This window comes from Chrysoperla carnea, chromosome 1 (assembly GCF_905475395.1).
Source record: "Chrysoperla carnea chromosome 1, inChrCarn1.1, whole genome shotgun sequence".
NCBI classification, from domain to species: domain Eukaryota; kingdom Metazoa; phylum Arthropoda; class Insecta; order Neuroptera; family Chrysopidae; genus Chrysoperla; species Chrysoperla carnea.
The window spans coordinates 122,310,988-122,333,811 of record NC_058337.1 but is presented as its reverse complement, the minus strand read 5'-3'; the positions used below and the strand labels follow the sequence as shown (position 1 = coordinate 122,333,811).

Genomic DNA, 22,824 nt, shown 5'->3' with positions numbered 1-22,824 from the left:
TTCTTTCGCATGTCCGAGGTTTAATTATATTTGCTAACCACTCAATAAGAATATTGTAGATGATTTATTTATCCGTGTTTCAAATCTTAATAAAATAAGGTATACCTATAAATACATTGAAATTATCTGTAAATACATAAATCTTATAACCACAGGAAGGTCTTTGCGTGTTTTCATTTTAACTCCCTTGTATATATGCTATGATTTTCTCATTTTATTTATAGATATTTTTTTATAGCATGAATAAAATCACAAATTTTTAATTTTATCGCATCCATTATACTTAATTTACATTGGTTCCATTTATTTGAAAGAAATCGTAAAAAATTTATGAGGATTAATAAGGTTCATTTCATAATTATAGTCGTTAACTAAAGTGAATATAGATTAGTTTGCTGATCAATCACCAATATTGATTGCTACTTCATCACAAAAAAGACATTCATTATATCCATTATTCTTACTATATTTATTTGTATAATTTTTTTCATATGAAAAGCTTTATAGGTACAATAAAGCTTATAGTTTTTTAACAATATCAATATCACCATAAGTATCGTCATTGACGAATTACAGATGTATCAGAATAAAAAGACTAATAATATAGGGAGTAATAACAGAAAAACTTTTTTTGTATGACACACTTGCGCCCGAAAACGCTCCCTTTCAAAGCTTAGGTAGTTAAAATTATACCGGGTGGAATATCTACAGAATGCCCTAAGTTATCTTAATAAAAATTATATAAGTCTACTAGCGGCCCCGACGGACGTTGTCCCGTAAAAACGTAACTCCAATTCATGAATATCTATACTACGTTTAGCCTGTCCGCTAAACCCATCCCGCTAAACCCCAATTTAACTCCTATTAATTGGAGTGGCCTGACCTTCGACCTTTGGCCTGACCTTTGATAGTAGAGCTCGCTGCGCTCGCATATGGCTCTAATAAATGCCTATTGACAATACCTGAATACTATTAAAAATACATAGTACACATAGTATACATAATGTGATATGATTTATATGCGCTCCCACCATTTAATGAAATTTCATTTTTTTGGTACGGAGCCCTCAAAAACAGTTGTACTGGACCAAATTGTGAATCTAAACCATTCTCGAATCCCCTTGAACTCACACAAAAAATTTCATCAAAATCGGTCCCGCCGTCTAGGAGGAGTTCAATTACATACACACGCACACAAGAAATATATATATTAAGATGGTTTGTATATATAGTTTACATTGAAAATTTAATACTATTTTCTAGCAAATTTAAATAAGCTATTATGTTAATTTTAACAAATTCTAATGTAATAACTTTAATAAATTGTTATTATTCAATAAATTTATTTGACATTTACTATACCTATTAAATACAAAAAATGGTCATATTTGAAATAAAACGTGTAATTGTTAATTTCATAAGCGAGTAGCGCTACAATCGATTCAATTGTCCCCTCCACATACTTTGCACACAACGAATAGGATACCATTTCATTTGTAATTGTTTTATTATCGACGATATTTTCTTAAAAAAAAAGCATTTTAAGTTAGAAATAATTCATAGTTGAGTTATTTTCTTTCATTTCTTTAGTGGAAAATATGTCTTAATTGTAATGTACCTTGGGAATTTTATTGTAAGACAATTATAATAAATAATGTTTTTCATTTAAGACCCATGATCTTAACAACTTTCGTAAATGTCTCTGGTTAGATGATGTTGTAAATGACTGAGAGTTTGTGAAAATTCGATAGAGAACATTCTATAAATGTACGAATGTATTGTAGGTACCTGTGTCTAGCTGACGAAATAAAACTCAAGAATATGAAAGAGACTGAAAGTGCCAACTCTGTAAATATTGAGCTTCATAGAATTTTAGTAGGCAATGGGCAGCTTTCATTAATAAAAAATTGATGCCTTTTGTTCTGTGAAAATTTTTCAAACCAACCCAAAAATGTTCTTCGAAACGTTCTGATCAAAAGCTGTCAAGGCCAAAAAAAATGCGTCCACCCTGAAATTTGTGTAAGAAAAATTTTATAGAAAGCCATCGTGATATCTTATATTGCCGGGGTCCATTCAAAAAAACATAATTTCCGAAATTTACCTGGTTAAGAAAACTAAAAACCAAATACAAGCTTAGATAGTTTTTTTTTTTATCACAAAAGTTTGTTTGTTTTATAAATAATAAATTCTTGATATAAATATTTCGTTTGTCTCTTATCGTTTACAAACTTTCAACGATCCTTCAAAAAAAATTCAAAATATTTCATTAGAGGTCAACATCCAAGTAGAGTAACTTTTACTCGGGTCTTTTTTTCCCAAAACGCAGTATTGCAGAATAATTTAGTTTGGGATTTTAACAAGGTTTTTTAAAATTAAAATTTTACAAATTCTCTGTATAAAATGTTGCACGTGGGAGTGTGCAGTTGTAATTGAACTATGACTTCAATAAGTGCATACTATATGCACCAACACCATGTGGTTGCTGGTAGCATTTATGGCCAAATTAATTATGCCATAAAATTTTATTTAGAAGAAAATGTACATTTTATACAAGAATCGTTAAATTAATAGTTTTATTAAATAACCTTTCTCTCAGCTGTTTTTCTGGCATTCGGCTCCATTTAATAATTGATCAGTTTATAGTGTATTATGTGTAAATCAGTGCAAATAGTCTTAAAAATAAAGTAGAATTTCAAAACGGCGGTGGTGATGTCGGAATTCATACCTTCCATCTTCTGTGCAGTCTTTCTCAAGAACTTTCTAAAAACATAATTTTATGCCCCTTCAAATGAGGTATCACAAGGTAATGGGTGCCATTTGAAATTTCAAAGTTGGAGTGGATTGGGATGAGAGTATGAATTGGAAAATGTTGAAGAGTTGGGATGAGAGTATGGGATGAGTAAAATTCTCTTGGCATCATTTTTGTACTTCCCCGCCGATATCTAAATCGACGTGTTTTCACTCAAAACAATAATCACATCTGGTCAAGAATACCTGCCATCTTCTTTGTAGTGTTTCTCAAGAAGTAATTGATCGATTTCCAATGATTTTTAACAAGGTGGGGTGGCTAGGGGTAAAAGGATGAAACCTAAAAGTCTCTAGGTACTATTTTTGAAGTTCTCCTCGATACCTAAATGGACGGGGATTTTCGCTCTACGTGTTTTCGACTACGGTGAAGCGTTTCAACTACGGTGGTATGCCGGAATTCACATCTTCCATATTCTGTGTAGACTTTCGATATCTAAATGGACGTGTTTTCACTCAAAACAATAATCACATCAGGTCAATAGTTTTTAAGGGTGGATACTTTTGAAATGAACACATTGTATATAAGTAATTCTATTGTCCACATGCTTTCACTATGGAAGACTGTATAGTTTTGCGAAGTAAAATGTTAAATTAAATAATTTATGTTCTGTTAATAAGAAAGTTTAACAACAACAAACTTACCCAAGTAGACATAATATTCAGTCACTTTGAAAGAAGAAAGACATTTTTTCAAATATGTGAACAAATTAGCCGGTTCCTTTCTTCCACAAAAGTAGCTTTGGCTGTTTGCCAATGTAAAATTATAACATAATAATATTCATATATATTATGTATATTATGGGCATGTATTGGAGTATAATGAGTGATTCAAAATTAGTTTCTATATAGAAATGTTGAATATTTCTCAAAAAAAAAAAGAAGTTTTCAAAATTGGTATAGGTGTGCGTAAAATCACCTAATTAATCCATTTCCGGTTGTCCGTCCGTCCGTTCGTCTGTGGACACGATTACTCAAAAACGAAAAGAGATATCAAGCTGAAATTTTTACAGCGTGCTTAGGACGTAAAAAGTGAGGTCAAGTTCGTAAATGAGCAACATGGGTCAATTGGGTCATGGGTCCGTAGTACCCATCTTGTAAACCGTTAGAGATAGAATAAAAGTTTAAATCTAAAAAATGTTCCTTACAAAAAAATAAAAAACTTTTGTTTGAAACATTTTTTTGTAAACATCTCTGTTTGCCCACGAGGGTGTTAATTAGGCGAAAATTTTATAGTATGTATTAATATAGGAATATCAGTTGTGTGTGTGTCCATTTAAAAGTGAATATCTTTTGTTATTTACGTGACGTCAAAAAAACAAACGATTGCGCATCAACACTGTCTATACATTTTTGTATGTGTTATGTGATACAGAAATCAAGACTGACTATGCATGGTATTTCAACAATTAACTCAGTCAATTGTTTCTTTTCACTTGTTTTAAATGTAATTTGATAGTGTTTTTAAGTTTCAATCTACTCAGTCGTTTGAAAATCATCGCCTTTTTTTCTAGTTGTTAACCCAAAATTTTGGAGGAACGTAAAGCCTTAAAAAAGCTTTAATCTTTGATTATAATCTTTGAAATAAAAATGGGGTTGGTTGCAATTTTTTGAAACTAATTCGTCTTAAATACATATTTTCAACCTTCTAGCTCAATTTAGAGAAGGTTGTGGAGGCGCCAAACCCCACAAATAGTGTTTTAAGAGTTACAAAATGGATTTGTAACATCCTCAGCCCCCAAATAATTTTGGGCTTTTATACCCCGACTAAAAAGGGGGTGGCATAAGTTTAACGTGCATGTGTATCTATGTGTCTGTTTATGATATCGTAGTACTCAAAACGAACGAACCGATTTTGATATTTTTGAAAAATAAATAAGTTTAGGGTTCCTCACTCGAAAGAACTAGAAAAAAGGTAATGATCTTCAAACGGATTAGTATCTAAATTTTCTTCAAACGTAGTTAAGAACAATTACTTAAAAAAAAATATTAAAATTGCATCATCCGTTTAACGATGTCACAAACGAATCGATCAGGTCTGTTTTTATGTCGGAGGTTTGTTTAAATTTTTTTATTTAATATTATTTAAACATTTTTAAGTGTAACCCTAAATAGAATCACCCCTCATTATAAACTAAACAGTTTATTTTAGATTATTATTATTATTGTTATTATTTAGTATAAAGTTACTATCACAATGTTTTGTGTAAGTTATATGTTGTTACTAACTCTAATACGGTTACTATATATTTTACACTTGGTTCAATATGTTCTAAATTTTATGTTTACGTTTTGTTAAATTCTGTACAAGACAGAGAGTATATTATTATTAATATAAGTCTTTATTGCTTTGAAAATCATATACGTCATATCATAGCCGAAGGGGTGGTCGATGACAATGTTTCAAACACTAAATTGTGGTATTTTTAACAGCATGAAACTACATAGTACAGGTACAGATGTTACAAATAAACGAAAATGAAAGAACCCGCTCGCATTTTTCTAAAATCTAATGGAATGTGTTTCTTTGGTTCAAATATCATTAGTAACGCATGAGTTAGTGTCGCAAATATTCCTATTTATTAATAAACAATAGATTGTTAAATCAATGGAACGGTTAATGTTAAAGTTGATTTACAAAATTAATAAATAGGCAACTTGAATTACGCATACCTTATACATGTATAATAGTTTTTGATTATTTGACAAACACTTAACATTTACATCATACAAGTTGCCTACTTACTAATTTTTTAAGTGATCTTTAACATTGATCGTTTCATTGAATTAAAAATTTTATTGTTTATCAACAAATACAAAAATTTGCACCTTTAACTCATTCCTTACTAATGATATTTGACACTTAAGAAACACATTCCATGAGGATTTGGCAAAATTAAAGCGGTTTCTTTCATTTTCCTTTATTAGCCGATTTTTGTAACATCTTTTACTGTACTATAACAATAGTTTTTGATCAAATTATGTGAAAAGAGATAGTTTTCAACGACATAAAATTGTGTTAGCTGCTATAAATTTTCGAAGTTGTCGATATATAACACTTAAAAATAAACATTAACAAGTGAAAACAAACAATTGACTGAGTTAATTGTTGAAATACCATGCATAGTCAGTGTTGATTTTTTTATCACATTACACATACAAACATGTGACACATACATAACTGATAATCAAGTATGGTACAAATTATAAAATTTCCACCTAATTGGCGCCCTCACGGGTAAACAGTGATGTTTACGAAAAAATGTTTCAAACAAAAGTTGTTTATTTTTTGATAAGGAACATTTTTTACATTTAAACTTTTGTTCTATCTCTATCGGTTTACAATATGGGTCCTACGGACCCAAGACCCAATTGACCTATGATGCTCATTTACGAACTTGACCTCACTTTTTACGTCCTGAGTACGCTGTAAAAATTTCAGCTCGATATCTTTTTTCGTTTTTGAGTGATCGTGTCCACAGACGGACGGACGGACGGACGGACAACCGGAATTGGACTAATTAGGTGATTTTATGAACACCTATGACAAAATTTTATTTCCTAGCATCATTATTTTTAAGCGTTACAAACTTTGGACTAAACTTAATATACTATGTATATTTCATATATACATGGTATAAAAATAAATTCCATACTATTAAGAAGACATTTTTGACCATCTTTAGTTCGAGTACAGAAAGTAATTTTGTAAACAAAACTATATATGTAAATTAATTAGGGAAGCATTCTTTGAGCCTGAATTAGGATATAATTGATTCATGGACTAAAAATTTACCGCTTGGGAAAAACACGCTATTGAAATAATATTAAGATTTAATTTTGTTTAGTATGCAATTTATCTGTCATATCTGTAATAAAATTGCTTATAAATAACAAGAGCGTACGTATTTCTTTGCCCTGTTTTTAGCCACGGGTACCGCACTGCGGAATTCCACACGTGTCGAGCTACTACTTACATAATACCGTTTCGTAAAATATTTTATGGCCTGTTTAAGCATTCATCCAATTTAGATACAGAGTTATAAGTACATTGAACAAGTAACAATACCGTGTAATTATCTATTCACTTCTTGGTTATCTTGTTATGTTCATTGCATATAAATACTAGCGAGAATATATATTTAAATTATACTCCGACAACGGCATATATGTTGTAGTATAATTAGGATACTGTATATGAAGCAGGTATATAAGTGTAAATTTTATGTTTTATATTTATAGCACTCCGCAGCATGGAAAAGAAATTCTATCATTGTACCCTGGGGATCTCGTTTTAGACTGGTTATAGTTCTATAAGCAAATATTGCACAAACTCAAAACTGCTAAGAGAAGGAAAGATCCAAACCCACTGGAAGGCTTACAACAAAATCGAATAACTTGACATTAGTAAAGTCAGTCTTTTCTGATAAAAAAAAAATCATCGCGTGGGCCATAAAGATAAAGAGAGAAGGATGCGAGAAGTTGGAATATAGGTTTTTTTTGACGACGTGCTTTAGATATTGAAAAATCTCACCTTGGAACTTCAAGGTCAGTTAAAGGTGTACACGATTTGATTACAGAAAAGACACAGAAGGGAACTTTACAGTAGAAAGTTGTTCCTTTTTAAAACACGAACTTTTTTTCGAAATCTGAATAGCTTCCTAATTTTCACCCTCACGGATAAACAATGACGTATACAAAAAAATGTTTCTGTTTATTGTTTTATAAGCTAAATTTTTTACATTTTAATTTTTGTTCTATGTCTAACATTTTAGAAGATGGATCCTACGGATCCAAGTCCCAATTGACTTTAGTTGCTTATTTACGAACTTAGCCTCACTTTTTACGTCCTGAGTACGCAATAAAAATTTCTGCTTGATATCTCATTTCGTTTTTGAGTTATCGTATCCACAGACAGACAGACAAATGGACAGACAGACAACTGGAAATGGACTAGTTCGGTGATTTTATGAAAACCTATAACAAAATTTTGTTCGTAGCGAAATCGAATGAATGTGAAATCGTAAAAACAATTTCAGAGTAGGTAGTAATTAAAAACTATTAAGAAATATTATAATTTAGAGATTGGAATGTTGTTAATAGAAAAAATAAATTACATGGCACCTATTTATTAGGTAGGTAATATCTGTACTTCACACATACGGTTTTACAAACAAGAGTATAATACCATATTTAAATACACCATATTATAGAATGAATTATATAATCTGTGTTACACGGAAGTCATATTTTTTAACTAAAAACTAACGGATGCATTATGTATGTAGGTATGATGATCGTTCCTTTTATTTAGGATGTTTAATTTTCGTTTTTTGTTTATCTGGTCCTTCGTAAAAAAAAAGTTTTTATTATATGTGATGGTACAGAATATATTTTAACACTGTTAACAGGTTGATAATCATTTTTATAATTTTATGTCATTTAATCTTTGAGGCTGTTATTTCCAGAAAGAAAATTTTATAATGTAATTAAATTGGGGTGAGCAAAGAGGTAAATCATGCTTAATAATCTTTTGTTTTTGTACACATACATATGTGAACACATTTTTTTAATCTTTGTAGGAATTATTTTGTGACGTCAGAAAAACTAACTAATTATATATATAAGGACGTGCAACTTGAGTGGAGGTCGGGCAGGAAAAAAAGGCGCCTATCTGTGCGAGGTTTAGTTCTCGGTCGTTGCGTACTTTGTTCTGCGCATCAGCGGCATTCTTTTGTTTTCAATCAAGTGAATGTCATTGAAAACAATTTCACTTAGACAGCTTGATGTTTTGACTTCGCCAAGATAGGCTCTGTAAATTCCACCACGGGCGCTTATAGCTCGGCATAGGAGGTTTCACGGCTTTATACATATATATGTGTTCTTGATTGAGACTTTGTACATGTGTTGTTTATGTGCTAGCAGAAAGCGTCTGACAATAAGAGAATTGTCGGTAGCAAGGTGTTCTTTTTCAAGGGACAAGGATAATTTTTGATTGCACTTCAAGCTCCAAATTGAAATATATCCGTTGTTTTTATTATTTTTACAGAAAGATAAACAAATAACAAATGAAAAATATTCTTAGATCAACTCAAAAAATTACAATTTTCAATATGGGTCAACGGACTTAATATTTCTGTTATATTAAGAAAAGAACGGGTATCTTCGAGTTTAAAGTAAGTTTTCAAAGTAAAGTTTCAAGTAATAATCAGTAAGTATTGGGATTGCGTGTAAAAAAGGCAAACAATTATATTGATATTAAATTAAATATCTACTTAACTTCAAAACATTTTTTCAACTTAAACTTTTTTTTACAGTTCTTGCTGCAAATTTTTTCTTGTTTTGGTACATAATAGTAAAAGATCTTTTTGAATCTGTCTAAAACTGTATTCTTTTTCGTTTTGAAATAGCAACATAAAATGTTTTACATTCGGGACGAAGGTTTTGGTGAGTTTTTTATTTTACTAATAATATTTTTTTGTTTTATTATATTTCCATTTTATTTGTCAAAATAAAACATCCAGCTTAATTAAATATCTCTTTATTCATAATTTTTTTTTAACAATATATATATATATAGTTTTTTTTTTAGCTTACATAATATTATTTGTTATTATTTTACAAAAACAAAAAAATGTGATACTAAAAAAATTAACTACACCACAGTAGACAAAAAAAGAATTCAAATATCATAAAAGTTTATTATCAGGATTCATATCTTTTTATTGGTTAAAAGCAAAATTGTCTTTTTTAAGTAAAAAAATAATAGAAAAGTTCTTTTTTATACGACCAGGCTATGTCTAAAGTTGATTATGCAAAGACGGTTATACTCTTGAGTTATTTAGAAGGATCTTCGAAGTATATATTTTAGTTTTTTGATCTTATTGAACTTGGACTATCTTTGATTTGGACAAAAGCTCTTCGCATGCCCAACTTTTTGTTCTACAAATTTAAGTTATCCTTTTTTTTGTACTAAAATCGTGCAATCGCCTCAAAAAGTTCTAAAGAAGGTACCAAAGTCATATCATACAATCAGAAAAGTTAAGAGTAAAGTTAGTATGAAGTAAGTTAGTTGTTGTGAAAGAAATGTACTGTATACTAAGCGCTTCCCAAGTCAGTGATCCTAATGAAAACCAAAGAATCAAATTGACAGGAGCAACCAAGCTTCCTAGTGCACGCAGTCCTTTATCATCTCTTACCATCCAAGTATTTTAAATCAAAATCTTAAAGAAGTTAGGACAAAAATTTTGTAGGTTTTTGCATTGAAGAAACCATTTTTCTAACTGTTTACTTTGAAAATTACAAACTATAGTGGATTTATTCGTTCAGTAATTTTGCATACTTAACTCCGACTATAACCTGATCTAACAATCATGAACAGACGAAATAAAAAAATTTTATCACATTAAAAAGCTAAAAATATGACAAAAAATATGAATTATTAGTTTTTTTTTATTATATAAAGAAATTATCCTTAAAAAATATAGCATGATTAATTTAACAACTATATTTACACAGTCAATTTTTTTAATTCTTTTTTTTACACCATATTGTCCAAAATTATCATTCTAAATATCTTTACTTAATAATAAATTTATATTAGGTTGATTTTCTGTGATACAGCATACAAAACGTGATAGATCGCACGGCAAGGAGCAGTATTTAACAATTTCCGAGAGGTTGCAAGTTTGAGAAGCTATTGTCATAGTTATGCTTAACATCTTTTTCCACTATGAAAATTTTCATGACTAAGGACTGCTCATTGGACTTTTTAAGCTAAGAAATTATGAATATTCATTGAAGTTTCAAATAAGAAGATAATTGAATAAAAAAACGGTCTGGATCGGGGATCTGGATATGATGACGTCACATTTTTTACCGATCCACTCTCTGTATTTCTTGTTTGATTGTTGGATAAAGTTTTATTCTCTTAGCTTTTTATAATTTAAAATTTGCTGTACAATTAAAAACTTAACAGTCATCTTGAAAGAGACTGACTTAAAAAAATTTCTTAGAAGAAAAAGTTGTTCGAGATAATCTTACCAACAGCCTCTCCAATTTCTAATCGTTCGGTAAAGACTGCCGAATACTACGCGATGCCCTAGACCTAAATATGTGACAAATAATTTTCTGATTTAAAATAAATTATGATTGATAGATTATATTTATTTAATTTAATTTAAAATACAAGGAAAAATTTTCTGTTATCGGTGATTTATGAAATAAAATAACAAAATATATTTTTATTTTTAAACTGAAACAAAAAATTTTTGTTATTTCGTTGAAATTAATTAATATTAGGAAAACTTTATACAGCATAATTGATTTTTTAAAATTCATAATACATATTTTCATACTCAACTAACTTGCAAGATTTGATTACAAACAACAAACAGGTAAAACTAAATAAATGCCTGAAAAAAAGTTTAATTAAAAAAAAAAAATTTAATTACCATCTTTGACAATTGCACATTAAAAAAAGGTATACATTTAATTGAAATAAAAATAAAAAATAAAACATTAAAACAAAATTTTTTGTATGAATTCATAATGATACCTCATATATCCAAATACGCTCAGGCGTTTAGAAGTTTTGGTGAAATAAAAAAACTCGCATAGCTACATATAATTGGTTTATTTTATGTTAAAATTTACAAAGAAAGAGAATAAATAATAATACATATATACATATGTAATATTATTTATTCTCTTTGTTTCTAAGGTCCAACAAAAAATAAATTAACTCTACATGAATTCTGAAAACATTACATGGCTTTTTTCGATTGGTCATTCGTCTTAAAAGGACATGTTTTTTCTGGATATATGTACAAAATGAATTTTTTAAACAAACTGTCTGACTTTCAATATCATATCAAATTGTCAATTGAAGCTGATATGGGAGGCAACAAGCCAATTAATTAGAATGGAGTGCTTTAATGAAAAGCTTTATATTTTAGTTAAAAATATTACAACTTTAAACCAAAAAAGAAATTGTGTTAGTAAGAAACCTCCACATAAATATTGCTTAAAATAGTAAAAAAATTTATTCAGTAAATACGCTTCTGACAATTATGTGCAATTATGAAATAATCAATAACCTTATAAAAAATTAATCGAAATTCTAAAAAAAAAACATACAATATTTTATTTAGAGTAGAAAATTTTCCCGTGTATTTTAATAGAAAGAATTTGCGTTTGTGTATTTAGTGAAAAATGAAAAATTGACATAAAAAACTCTAAAAATTTACAATATTTCCTATATATATAAAAAAAAAAATATTTACATACTATTTTGTTTTAAATTTTATTATTAAAAATTATTAAAATCTAATAAAGCCTCTGATATGTGAATATAAATCTAGAATAATTATAATTAATAATAATACTATTTTTTACCTATTTTATTATTAAAAATTATAAAACAAAGCAAAAATCCTATTAGCAAGGCTCAGTAATTAAATAACTTTTTCCATACTAAAATAAAAGTACAGTAAGGTCGAAGCGATCGAGAGGTTGATAGTCAAATATATTTAATATACCTAATTAATCACAACAGTCGATTTTCTTACCTACTGCCACCCGAAAACTGTGATATAAAAAAATCAATAGAAAATGTTAACGATTGCGACGACTAAATGTTCGCTATGGTTCTAAAATATTTCTTCACTTTTTGTTTAGTTTGATGATTTTTAGACATGGGATTTCAAACATTATGTATTTATTCTGGATTATGCGTAGATTGTTACCTAGGTTCAATGTTACAATCAGATTCTTTTCAAAAAGATTCCTCATCCTGTCCTGCACCTGTCGGAAAGTCATTGAGCCTGATTGTCATTGATAATATGGTATTTCTTAGATCAAATTTCTTTTAAATCGCTTCTGTAGTTCAAGCGTGATTGCGTAACATACATACAGACAGACAGGCAAAGTAATAGTCCAGGAGCTGTCGATCTAAAAAGTTCCCTCATACGTGCATATATTTTTTTTAAAGAAAATAGATAGTTTAAAACTATAGGAATTCGAAACGGTAGGTTTGCGTGGTTTTGCAAAGCCGAAAAAATGTTTAAAAAAATTAATTATTAAAAAAATCGATAAATGTTTGTCTCTCATGTTGTGAAATGGTTTGCCTAAACTATATTCTACAGAAAATTTCATTATCTTTCAGAAAAAATTTACGCAAACCAATTTTTTTAGCCGGGAGAGTCAGGCAAGCCTTTTAAAGTGTGTGATGAGGGAGGAAATTTCTCCCTCATTACGTAACATGATTTTTTTTAAATTTTGTTCCTTGCAGTATCTACTTTAAGATTATCTTGGTTTGCGGGCTCAGAAACGGCCGGAAATGTCCAACAAACCAGCTTAAAGTTCATCTACTCTGAACTCATTTTCAATAAATATAAACTAGAATAAATGTTTCGTTGTAAAATTACTATTGTTTTATGGTGATTTTTATTTTTTATTTTCTATTAAATACTTTTATTTTATAAAATTACTTTTCTATATTTTCTTTTGATATACTTTAGTACGAACTTCACATAGGATATGACGTCTTGTTGTTTTTACGATTTGAATTAATGAAAGGGTAAATATAATTAAAGGAATAATAGGAAATTTTTATTTTGGATGGATTAAATAATTTAATAGATTGAAAACAATTATCAATTGTTAATGCTAAAACATAGTTTATTTTATTGATCATCAAAGTCAAACATAGTTTATATCATTAATCATCGAAGTCAATTTCATCAATACTCCAATGATTTCTATTTATTGATTCTTTATCTTCTTCACTCTCTTCCTCTGATTCTTCGGTATTAATTTCTGCTCGCAAAATTTCTTCTACTTTTGAAGGTGCCGCTGGGCCTTTGTACCATAACGGTTCTAACTTATTGTCGCTATTCAATTGCCATCCACATTCAGTGGGTTCATATACGACACACAGAGGTTCAGTGGCATTTTGCCACATTGTATTTACAAATATTGTACGCAAAGTTTTCTGCGACAAGGTTTTCCAACATGGAGGAATGTTGCTGGAATCGAAATTAATCAGATCTTTATAAAATTGTTCTTTAACGCTTGTACTTGCGAAAAACTTCAAGAACAATTCAAACCTAGCACTATTTACATCATTTTTATCGATATTGTACATTTCATTTGTAAATCGCTGTAAAATTTCCATTTTTTCATCATTATTGACATCTTCTGGATCTGTTTATTTTTTTTTGCCGCCATGGGAGGCGGACGTGGTATTACATGTGTACAATGTAAAAAAGGTATCGATCGATATAGTGATTCAGTTTCATGTGAAAAGTGCGACGAAAATTATCATATCGAGTGTGTGAATATTAGTTTGGAAAAATTCAGAAAGTTAAACGATACAAAAGAAATTAAAGACTGGAAATGCAAAAAGTGCGATATAACCTCAAAAGTTAATGCTAGTGCTACAGATAAAAATAGTGAAATTGAGAAAGTTTATTTACCAGAACAAGATCGGTTTATACCGATAGAAGTTATAATTAAAGAAAATAACTTTTTCAAACAAGAAAATGATTTGCTAAAACTCCTAGTTCAAGAAATCAGGGACAAAAACAAATTACTTGAAGAAAAATTGGTAGTGAAAGAAAATTTATTAGCACGTATGCAGAACCAAGCTGTCAGCAACAATGCCAACAATAGCTGTAACATTCCACAAATGCAAAATACTAATAAAGAAAAGTCACAAGAAAAATTAGTTGAAACTCCAAAACGTTCGAACATAGGAAGTATAGGCAACATTAATAACATGCAAGAAACTTCAAATGTTAATAACCAGAATATACCAACAACAAGTAGAAGTAATGGCAATATAGGCAAACTTACATACATCCAAGCACTTACTAATGCCAACACAAGAGATGAAAATGAACATGGTAGAAGCAAGAACGAAGATTTCCAAATGGTTACGTACAGGAAAAAAAAGAAAGAAACTATTATTGGAACTGGAAAATTAAATTCGGATATAGAATTTCAAGCTGCTGAAACAAACATCTGGGTTTACGTAGGAAGAGTTGGTTCAAATGTTACAAAAGATCATGTAATTAAATATATTAAAAATAAAACCAACGAAGATGAAAAAATAATCTGTGAGGAACTCAAAACAATAGGTTCAAACAAAGCTTTTAAAGTGGGTGTGAGCCATATATATAAAGATCAGATGTACGACCCAACCTTTTGGCCAAATGGTACAATTATCAGAAGATTTAATCTGAATTTATTTCGGAACAAACAAACCGCAAATAAGCAATGGACACAAACCACAAACATTGGAGAAAAACAATAATGCCAACATTATGCATTTCAATATACAAGGGATCACAAATAAAGCACCACTTTTAGAGCTATTGATATCAGAAATGCAGATATCACCCAACATAATATGCTTCACAGAACATTGGTTGGCTCCGGCGGAGATAGAACTATTAACCATCAATAACTTTATAGTGAAATCTTATTTTACGAGAAGTAAAAAAAAGCGAGGTGGATGCTGTATTTTAGTGGAAAAACACTTGAGAAAAGTGGAAAGCTATGAAGAGCTAGAAAACTTGTCAATTGAAATGCATTTCGAGTGCAGTGCTGTCAAGTTGGATGATGAAAGCATTGTTGTCGTGTGTATATATAGAACACCGGTGGGAGATCTCGAAATATTTTTTAAACAGTTGCAGAAATGCCTAAGCTTTGTATCAAACAAGAGAAGTTACAAAAAGGTTATCATTTGCGGGGACTTTAATATAGATACGCTTCAAATGAGTGCCTGTTCAAATACAATTGAACAGATTCTTGCATCATATAATTTTAAAATTACAATCAAAGAACCTACACGTATTACAAATACAAGTGCATCATGCATTGACAACTTTTTTGTAAACTTTGACAACTACAAAGTGAATGTGTATCATAGTCCATTATCGGACCACACGTACCAAATATTTAGTACTACCTCAGTTGAAAGCCTGACCACTAAAGGGTATTACTGTAAAAGGAGGGATTTCTCTGCGAACAATATCGCATACTTCAAGACACTGCTGGAAGAAGAAAAATGGGAAGAAACTTTGTCGGAATTAGATCCCAACAGCGCTATGGACACATTCTATGAGACTTTTAAATATTACTTTGATGTAGCATTCCCTGAAAGAATTGTTTTCGATAGCTACAGGAAGAAAAATGAGTGGATTACTCCTGAAATTAAAGAACTGTCCAAAGAAAAGAACAAAATTTTTAACAAACTTAAATTCAACACAAAACATCATTCTGTAGATGAAACAGCAACGAAGAGGCTCTATAAAATATTGTGCAACAAGCTAAAATCGACAGTTAAACAAGCAAAAAAAGAATATCACTGTAATCAAATAAACTGCTCTGAAAATAAAACCAAAGCAAGTTGGACACTAGTAAATAGCCTAAACCAAGCTGCATTTCGCAAAAAGAATGAAATAAAAGCCATTCAGAATTCTGCAGGTGAAAAAATTACCAATAAAGATGAAATAGCGAATCAATTCAATAGGTACTTCTCTTCAATAGCTGAAAACCTCAAACTAAAATCTCCGAATTTTGATGTAGAAATAGACAAAGTTTATAATACATTGTATCTGTATCCATGCACTGAATCAGAATTGGTAAATTTAATAACGGAAGTGAAAAATAAGAAATCTTGTGGATGGGATGACGTTCCAAGCACAATTGTCAAACAGTGTGCAGTTCAATTATTAAAACCTTTACTGGACATAATCAACAAAACATTATCCACAGGCACTTTTCCAGACGCTCTTAAAAAAGCTATTATCATTCCGGTCTTTAAAAAAGGTGATTCAACAAGCTTAAACAATTACAGACCAATCTCACTGTTACCAACCTTTTCAAAAATATTTGAAAAGTTAATTTATAACAGATTTATATCCTTTTTGGAAAAATATGATGTAATCTCTGAGGAACAACACGGATTTACTAGAGGTAAATCAATTGACCAAGCGATTTTTAAGACCTTCTCAGAAATTTTCCAAGCTCTGAACAGCAACGAAAATGTAGCAGTCGCTTTCCTAGACCTCAGCAAAGCATTCGACAGTCTAGACATTGATTTATTGTTACACAAGCTAAAATTTTACGGTATAAGAGGTAAATCATTGGATCTAATTACATCATATATGACTAATCGAAAACAGTGCGTAAAATTAACCTATATGGTCGACAAAAATAAAAAAGAAATATTTTCTGATCAAATGACAATGGTAAGAGGGGTACCGCAAGGGTCTATATTGGGACCTCTGCTGTTTATTTTATACACCAATGAGCTTCCAAAAAAAACTAAGAACAAAATAGTCTTATTTGCCGACGACACCACGGTACTTTTTCGAGGACATAGCGCAGAAGATGTCAAACAAAATATAAGCCAAACTTTCGTCAAGCTGAATAAATGGTTTGAAGAAAATTCCTTGTGCTTAAATATAGCAAAGACTAATATTCTTTGCTTAAGGAATAACATTAAACATGTAGAAATCGAAAATATGACTACAATAGAAGTATCCCAACATGTGAAGTTCTTAGGTCTGTATTTGGACAGTAACCTAAACTACAAAACACACATAGATTATTTAGCGAAAAAATTATCAAAATTAGTATACCTATTATACAAACTAAGAGATGTCGTATCACGAGAAACCATTTTGCAAGTCTACTACGCACATATCCATTCAAACTTGAAATACGGTATACTATTCTGGGGCAACTCCTCTGCCGTTAATATAGTTCTCAAGATCCAAAAAAGATGCCTTAGAATAATGGACAACGCCAAATCAGATGAACACGCTAAACCAATTTTTAAAAAGTTTGGAATCCTAACAGTGATTGACACATATATACTGGAATGCATGTTATTTGTCAGGAACAACTTAAACTTGTTCAAAAACCACCACGTCGAACATCCATATTCTACTAGGAATAACGAAAACTTAATCGTTATGCAAACTACCAAAGGGTACATTGACAGCGGAACACTGAACACATCCATACGAATTTACAACAAAATACCAAAAGAAATAAAAAATTTAAATTCGCGCAACTTCAAAAAAGAAATAAAAAAACTATTACTAACTAAAAACTATTACGACCTTAAAGAATTTATGACAGAAAACTTATAGAAATCATTTTAATTGACTGTCACTGATTGTTATTGGAAACCAAAGATTTATTTATTTATTATTTCTTTGTTATTGATATTATTGTTACCACTATCTACGTTATTATTGTTTACTTCCTCACATTATTATTGTTGAAATTGTTATTATTATTATATTTATTGTGGCTTAAAAAGTTTATTTATATTTATTATTGTTTATTTACAAAAATTATTACTGTTTATTATGGTTTACAAAATTTATTTATATTTATATTTATATTTATTATTATTGTTTATGATCGTTTCTATTCCCTGTCTACTGGAATTATTATTACTATTATTGTTTACTAAGTCTATCTATATAATCCTTAATGTTGTTTTCAAAAAGAATAAAATAATTATTGTTTACAAAATTTATTTTGTCGAAGTCGACGCATTCTATGTACTATGTACGTCAAATTTTTGAGAATAAAGTTTATTATTATTATTATTATTATTATTATTATTGTTAAATGCTCGAACATATGTTGGTACTCTTTATTTTGTATTAAAATATTCAGCGGTTTGATTTTTCCTTTGCGGACGAAAGCTGCAGTATAATCTGACCCCGTGAAGGCATGAAAACCTGGCAGAGCTCGACAAAGTGATGGACCTAATTCTTTTGCAAGATCTGTGCAACTTATGTAATTTATTTCAGAGCCAGATTTACTGATTATCCAAATTTTTGGATAAGTAAATTTATGAATATTTCCTAAACAAATGACTAAGACATCAGTATCGACAGACCTTATCAAAATTTTTTTCTGGGGTGAACATTTATTTAAATGAAAGAAAATTCTTGTGTCAGCTTCTTCATGGGAACAAGTATAATCTTCATTTAAGGTTCGTGATATCTTTCCATCAATATTTTTGTAGGCAAAGCATTTTTCCTCAACTGTCAAAAAAATTGTCTTGTCATTAATAAGAGAGCTGCATGAGTCATCTGTCCAATGTTCATATAAAAATTTGACTATTGCTTCCTTAAACTTAGAGTTATTCAAACTCTTATTGAAGTCAGTCGGTCTACTCTGTAAATAGTCGACTACTTGTATCTCACTATTATCTATCAAAATCTGGCTGTTGAATCCAATCCACGTTGGAGTTTGTGGCACGAAAGGAACTGAAATCGCCCAAATGATGTCTCGGAGAATTGCATCTTGCTTGAAATTATGATTTTCTGCTGAAATATTTTCCAAATACTCATACGGATGAAGACATGTAGCAGCTCTTGGTTTTTTCATATATGTCGATATTTCGCGTGCATAAATATTTTAGAAATGCATGTATATTTTCTCTTCGTTTTGACGTATTATGCTGGGTGCCCTTCAGCAGATGCAGGTAGATTTTCAAGTATAGAGATGACAGAAAGAGAGAAATGTATGTACATTCCGACCAATAAGAATAACAATCTCTATCTTAGATTCTTAAAAACTACAGAAAGTATAGAAACTATCGTAGTTCTAGAAGCTCACCCCCGCAGCAACTTCATTATGTGTTTAAATAAAAGAAAATATAGAAAAGTAATTTTATAAAATAAAAGTATTTAATAGAAAATAAAAAATAAAAATCACCATAAAACAATAGTAATTTTACAACGAAACATTTATTCTAGTTTATATTTATTGAAAATGAGTTCAGAGTAGATGAACTTTAAGCTGGTTTGTTGGACATTTCCGGCCGTTTCTGAGCCCGCAAACCAAGATAATCTTAAAGTAGATACTGCAAGGAACAAAATAAAAAAAAAATCATGTTACGTAATGAGGGAGAAATTTCCTCCCTCATCACACACTTTAAAAGGCTTGCCTGACTCTCCCGGCTAAAAAAATTGGTTTGCGTAAATTTTTTCTGAAAGATAATGAAATTTTCTGTAGAATATAGTTTAGGCAAACCATTTCACAACATGAGAGACAAACATTTATCGATTTTTTTAATAATTAATTTTTTTAAACATTTTTTCGGCTTTGCAAAACCACGCAAACCTACCGTTTCGAATTCCTATAGTTTTAAACTATCTATTTTCTTTAAAAAAAATATATGCACGTATGAGGGAACTTTTTAGATCGACAGCTCCTGGACTATTACTTGCGCATTTAGAATATAAATAAGGATTTAAAATTTACTCCAAATTTTAACTCTTTTCGTTTAGAAAAAAAAATTTGACTATTGAGTTTTAAAACAGTAATACAACTTTTAACCCAGTTTTGTGAAATAATAAAAAGAACGAATAGATATAACTGAATCACACTGTAATATTTTCTGGTACATATTTTACATTAGTTCAACAATTATCATAACATACATTTATAATAAATAAGTATCTAAACATTGTGAAAACCACATCCACAAACTTGTATCACGCTCAAACGTTCAAACACAAACATACACACATTGTCTTTTTGTAAACGGAAGTGGTTGAGTGTATTTATATCCTGCGGGCATGTTGTAATAAATAAGGATTGGAAAATAACTATCCTGGCAACATATGTTGTTACAATGTGTATATATGCTATCGGATGATTTATTAAGTTCGAAAAAAATTTTAATGTTTATCGGCGGTATAAGGTCAAATCGATACCAATCTGATACCAATTTTGATATGGTTAACGGATTGGTGTAGATGTGTTCATACCATATGAACAGGTAAGTCAATATAGGTAAGTAACTACACCGATCTGTTTACCCAATTGATATCAGAAAAAATTTAATTTAATGACGAAAATAATGGTTAGAGCTTGCCTGAAAAAAAAATCGTTCACAGAAAAAATTGATTAAAATTACTTAAATTGTAAATATCAATGAACACTTTTCGATAGGAGTGTTTAAAAATCACAAAAATGTGTCTAATCTGGCTATTAGATGGGTGAAGATCGACCTTATCACGAGAAAACAAAGCGTTATAGTTCGAGATAACTCGGAGTAGTCAAACGTTGAGTGGATTGCCCATTGTAATGAATAAAGAAAATATATCGGTTTTATAAATTGTTAGTCAAAATCTACTTTTTTCTTGTCAATTTTGTGTTTTCGGAAAAGGTAACAAAAAGATACCGTTTCGGAAAAAAGCTTGGGGTGACTCTACTATTGATTCCCTTAAAACGAACGATTTATTGATTGCTTAAAAACGATATTGTCAAATAAGCAGTCACTATTTAGAAATAAAACAAGAAACTTAATAAAGGAGCCTAAGACGTACTTATTCCTAAACTCTTCGACAATAATTGCTATTGAACTTGCAAATTTATAACTTTGTTTAATTATGGGATGCATATAAAAATTATGTATTAAGAATAAGCTTAATGTTTCAGAACCATTCAAAAACTCATTTGTTACGAAAAAGCTTTGCTTTACAAAATGGGTGAAGATAATAGAAAAAACTTTAAGGATACATTCAATCAAGAAGATATTTTATTTATTATTTTTGTAAATAAAGGAACCTATACGTATTTTTGAAGCGATGATCAATAACTTTTCGATATAAAAATTAGATTTGTGTGTATTTTACTTTATTTACTCCACTATAATGATTAAAATAGTAGTTTTAATTTGTTATTATAAACAACTGAATACGATTTTTCACATCATTGAAATAAAAAAAAAATACACATTTCTCAAATTAGAATATTAGTACAAGATCCGAATTAAGGTCGACCTTCACCCATCTGTTTACCGAATGAAAGTTATTTTTTATGAAATGTAAAATATTTACAAATATCCCTGTTGTGGGTTGCCCTAAAAAATATGGTCCAGACAACTTTTAATAAAATATCAAAACTTGGAAAGCTTGTAAATTTTATTTTTTGACTGATATTTTGTGGACAATCATATACCACCGTATTTGCAATAAAATTATCTTTATTTATATATGTGAGGAAATGAATTAACAGATGAACGTAATTACTATTCACAACTTGTATAAATGCGAAAATAGTGAACGAAAAGAGGCAGACAGCATAGCTGCTGCATATTCTTTATGGCTTTTACTTTCGAGTAGATCAAAATTCGTTAGATATGAAAGTCAGTGAAAAATTTCTAAAAATTTTACTCTTGATATTTTCACTAAAAGTAGTCTGGACCACATTTTTTTAGGCAACCCATTGCAGGGATATTTGTTAACATTTTATATTTCATAAAAAATAACTTTCATCCGGTAAACAGATGGGTGAAGGTCGATCCTAATTGGGATCTTAGACTATATGTATCTATAGCAGTAGATACAAAGTTCCATTTCCCAACATTAACATTTGAAAAGAACCAAGCTCTAAGAGATCAAAAATCATATTTTGGATATTTTACCACACTATCTATTTACAGTAACATACATTTCTTTTCTAGTATCTAAATCAATCTGTACACTCATACAAAACATCTTAAAATTTTTTTTAAAATAAAGTCTTAAACAGCGTCTGGTGTTGGATCCCAGGTTAATAGTTGTAAACTAGTTGATTTTGATATTTCTGTGCCCGGTCCACTGATATTACCGTATGACGATGAAAAATATCCACCATTGGCTGTTTGTCGTTTACGACGCTGTGATTTTATTGTTTTTGTATAAATTTTTAATACCTATAATAAAAAAAAATTAAATTTACTCCAGGGATTTCTATAAAATTTTTATAGATTTTATGACAAGTCTACAAAAGCTTAGTAGGTGCTTGAACTTTTTCGAAATTCGACTTCTTAAAATGATTTAAAATTTGAGTAGAAAAAAAAATCAAGGACAAATAACCATTTCACAGAATATAATTCTTAACTATTAACTAACTAAATAAAGCAGATTCTTATGATCACGAAAGTTATAAAAAAAATGGTGTTTCAATTTTAGTTTCCTATGTCTACGA

The 22,824-nt window shown here is 29.7% G+C and overlaps 1 protein-coding gene across 1 annotated transcript in view; it reads right to left on the bottom strand.

The window, feature by feature from the left end:
- Positions 1 to 22,297: 22,297 nt before the first annotated feature.
- The window catches only part of LOC123294076 (adhesion G protein-coupled receptor E3-like), a 202,633-nt gene continuing 202,106 nt past the window's right edge, over positions 22,298 to 22,824 (bottom strand). Inside the window, exon 7 of the mRNA XM_044875152.1 lies at positions 22,298 to 22,549. Within this exon, the coding sequence (XP_044731087.1) occupies positions 22,379 to 22,549 (171 nt within the window). The 3' untranslated portion in view covers positions 22,298 to 22,378. The remainder of the gene's footprint in view (positions 22,550 to 22,824) is intronic.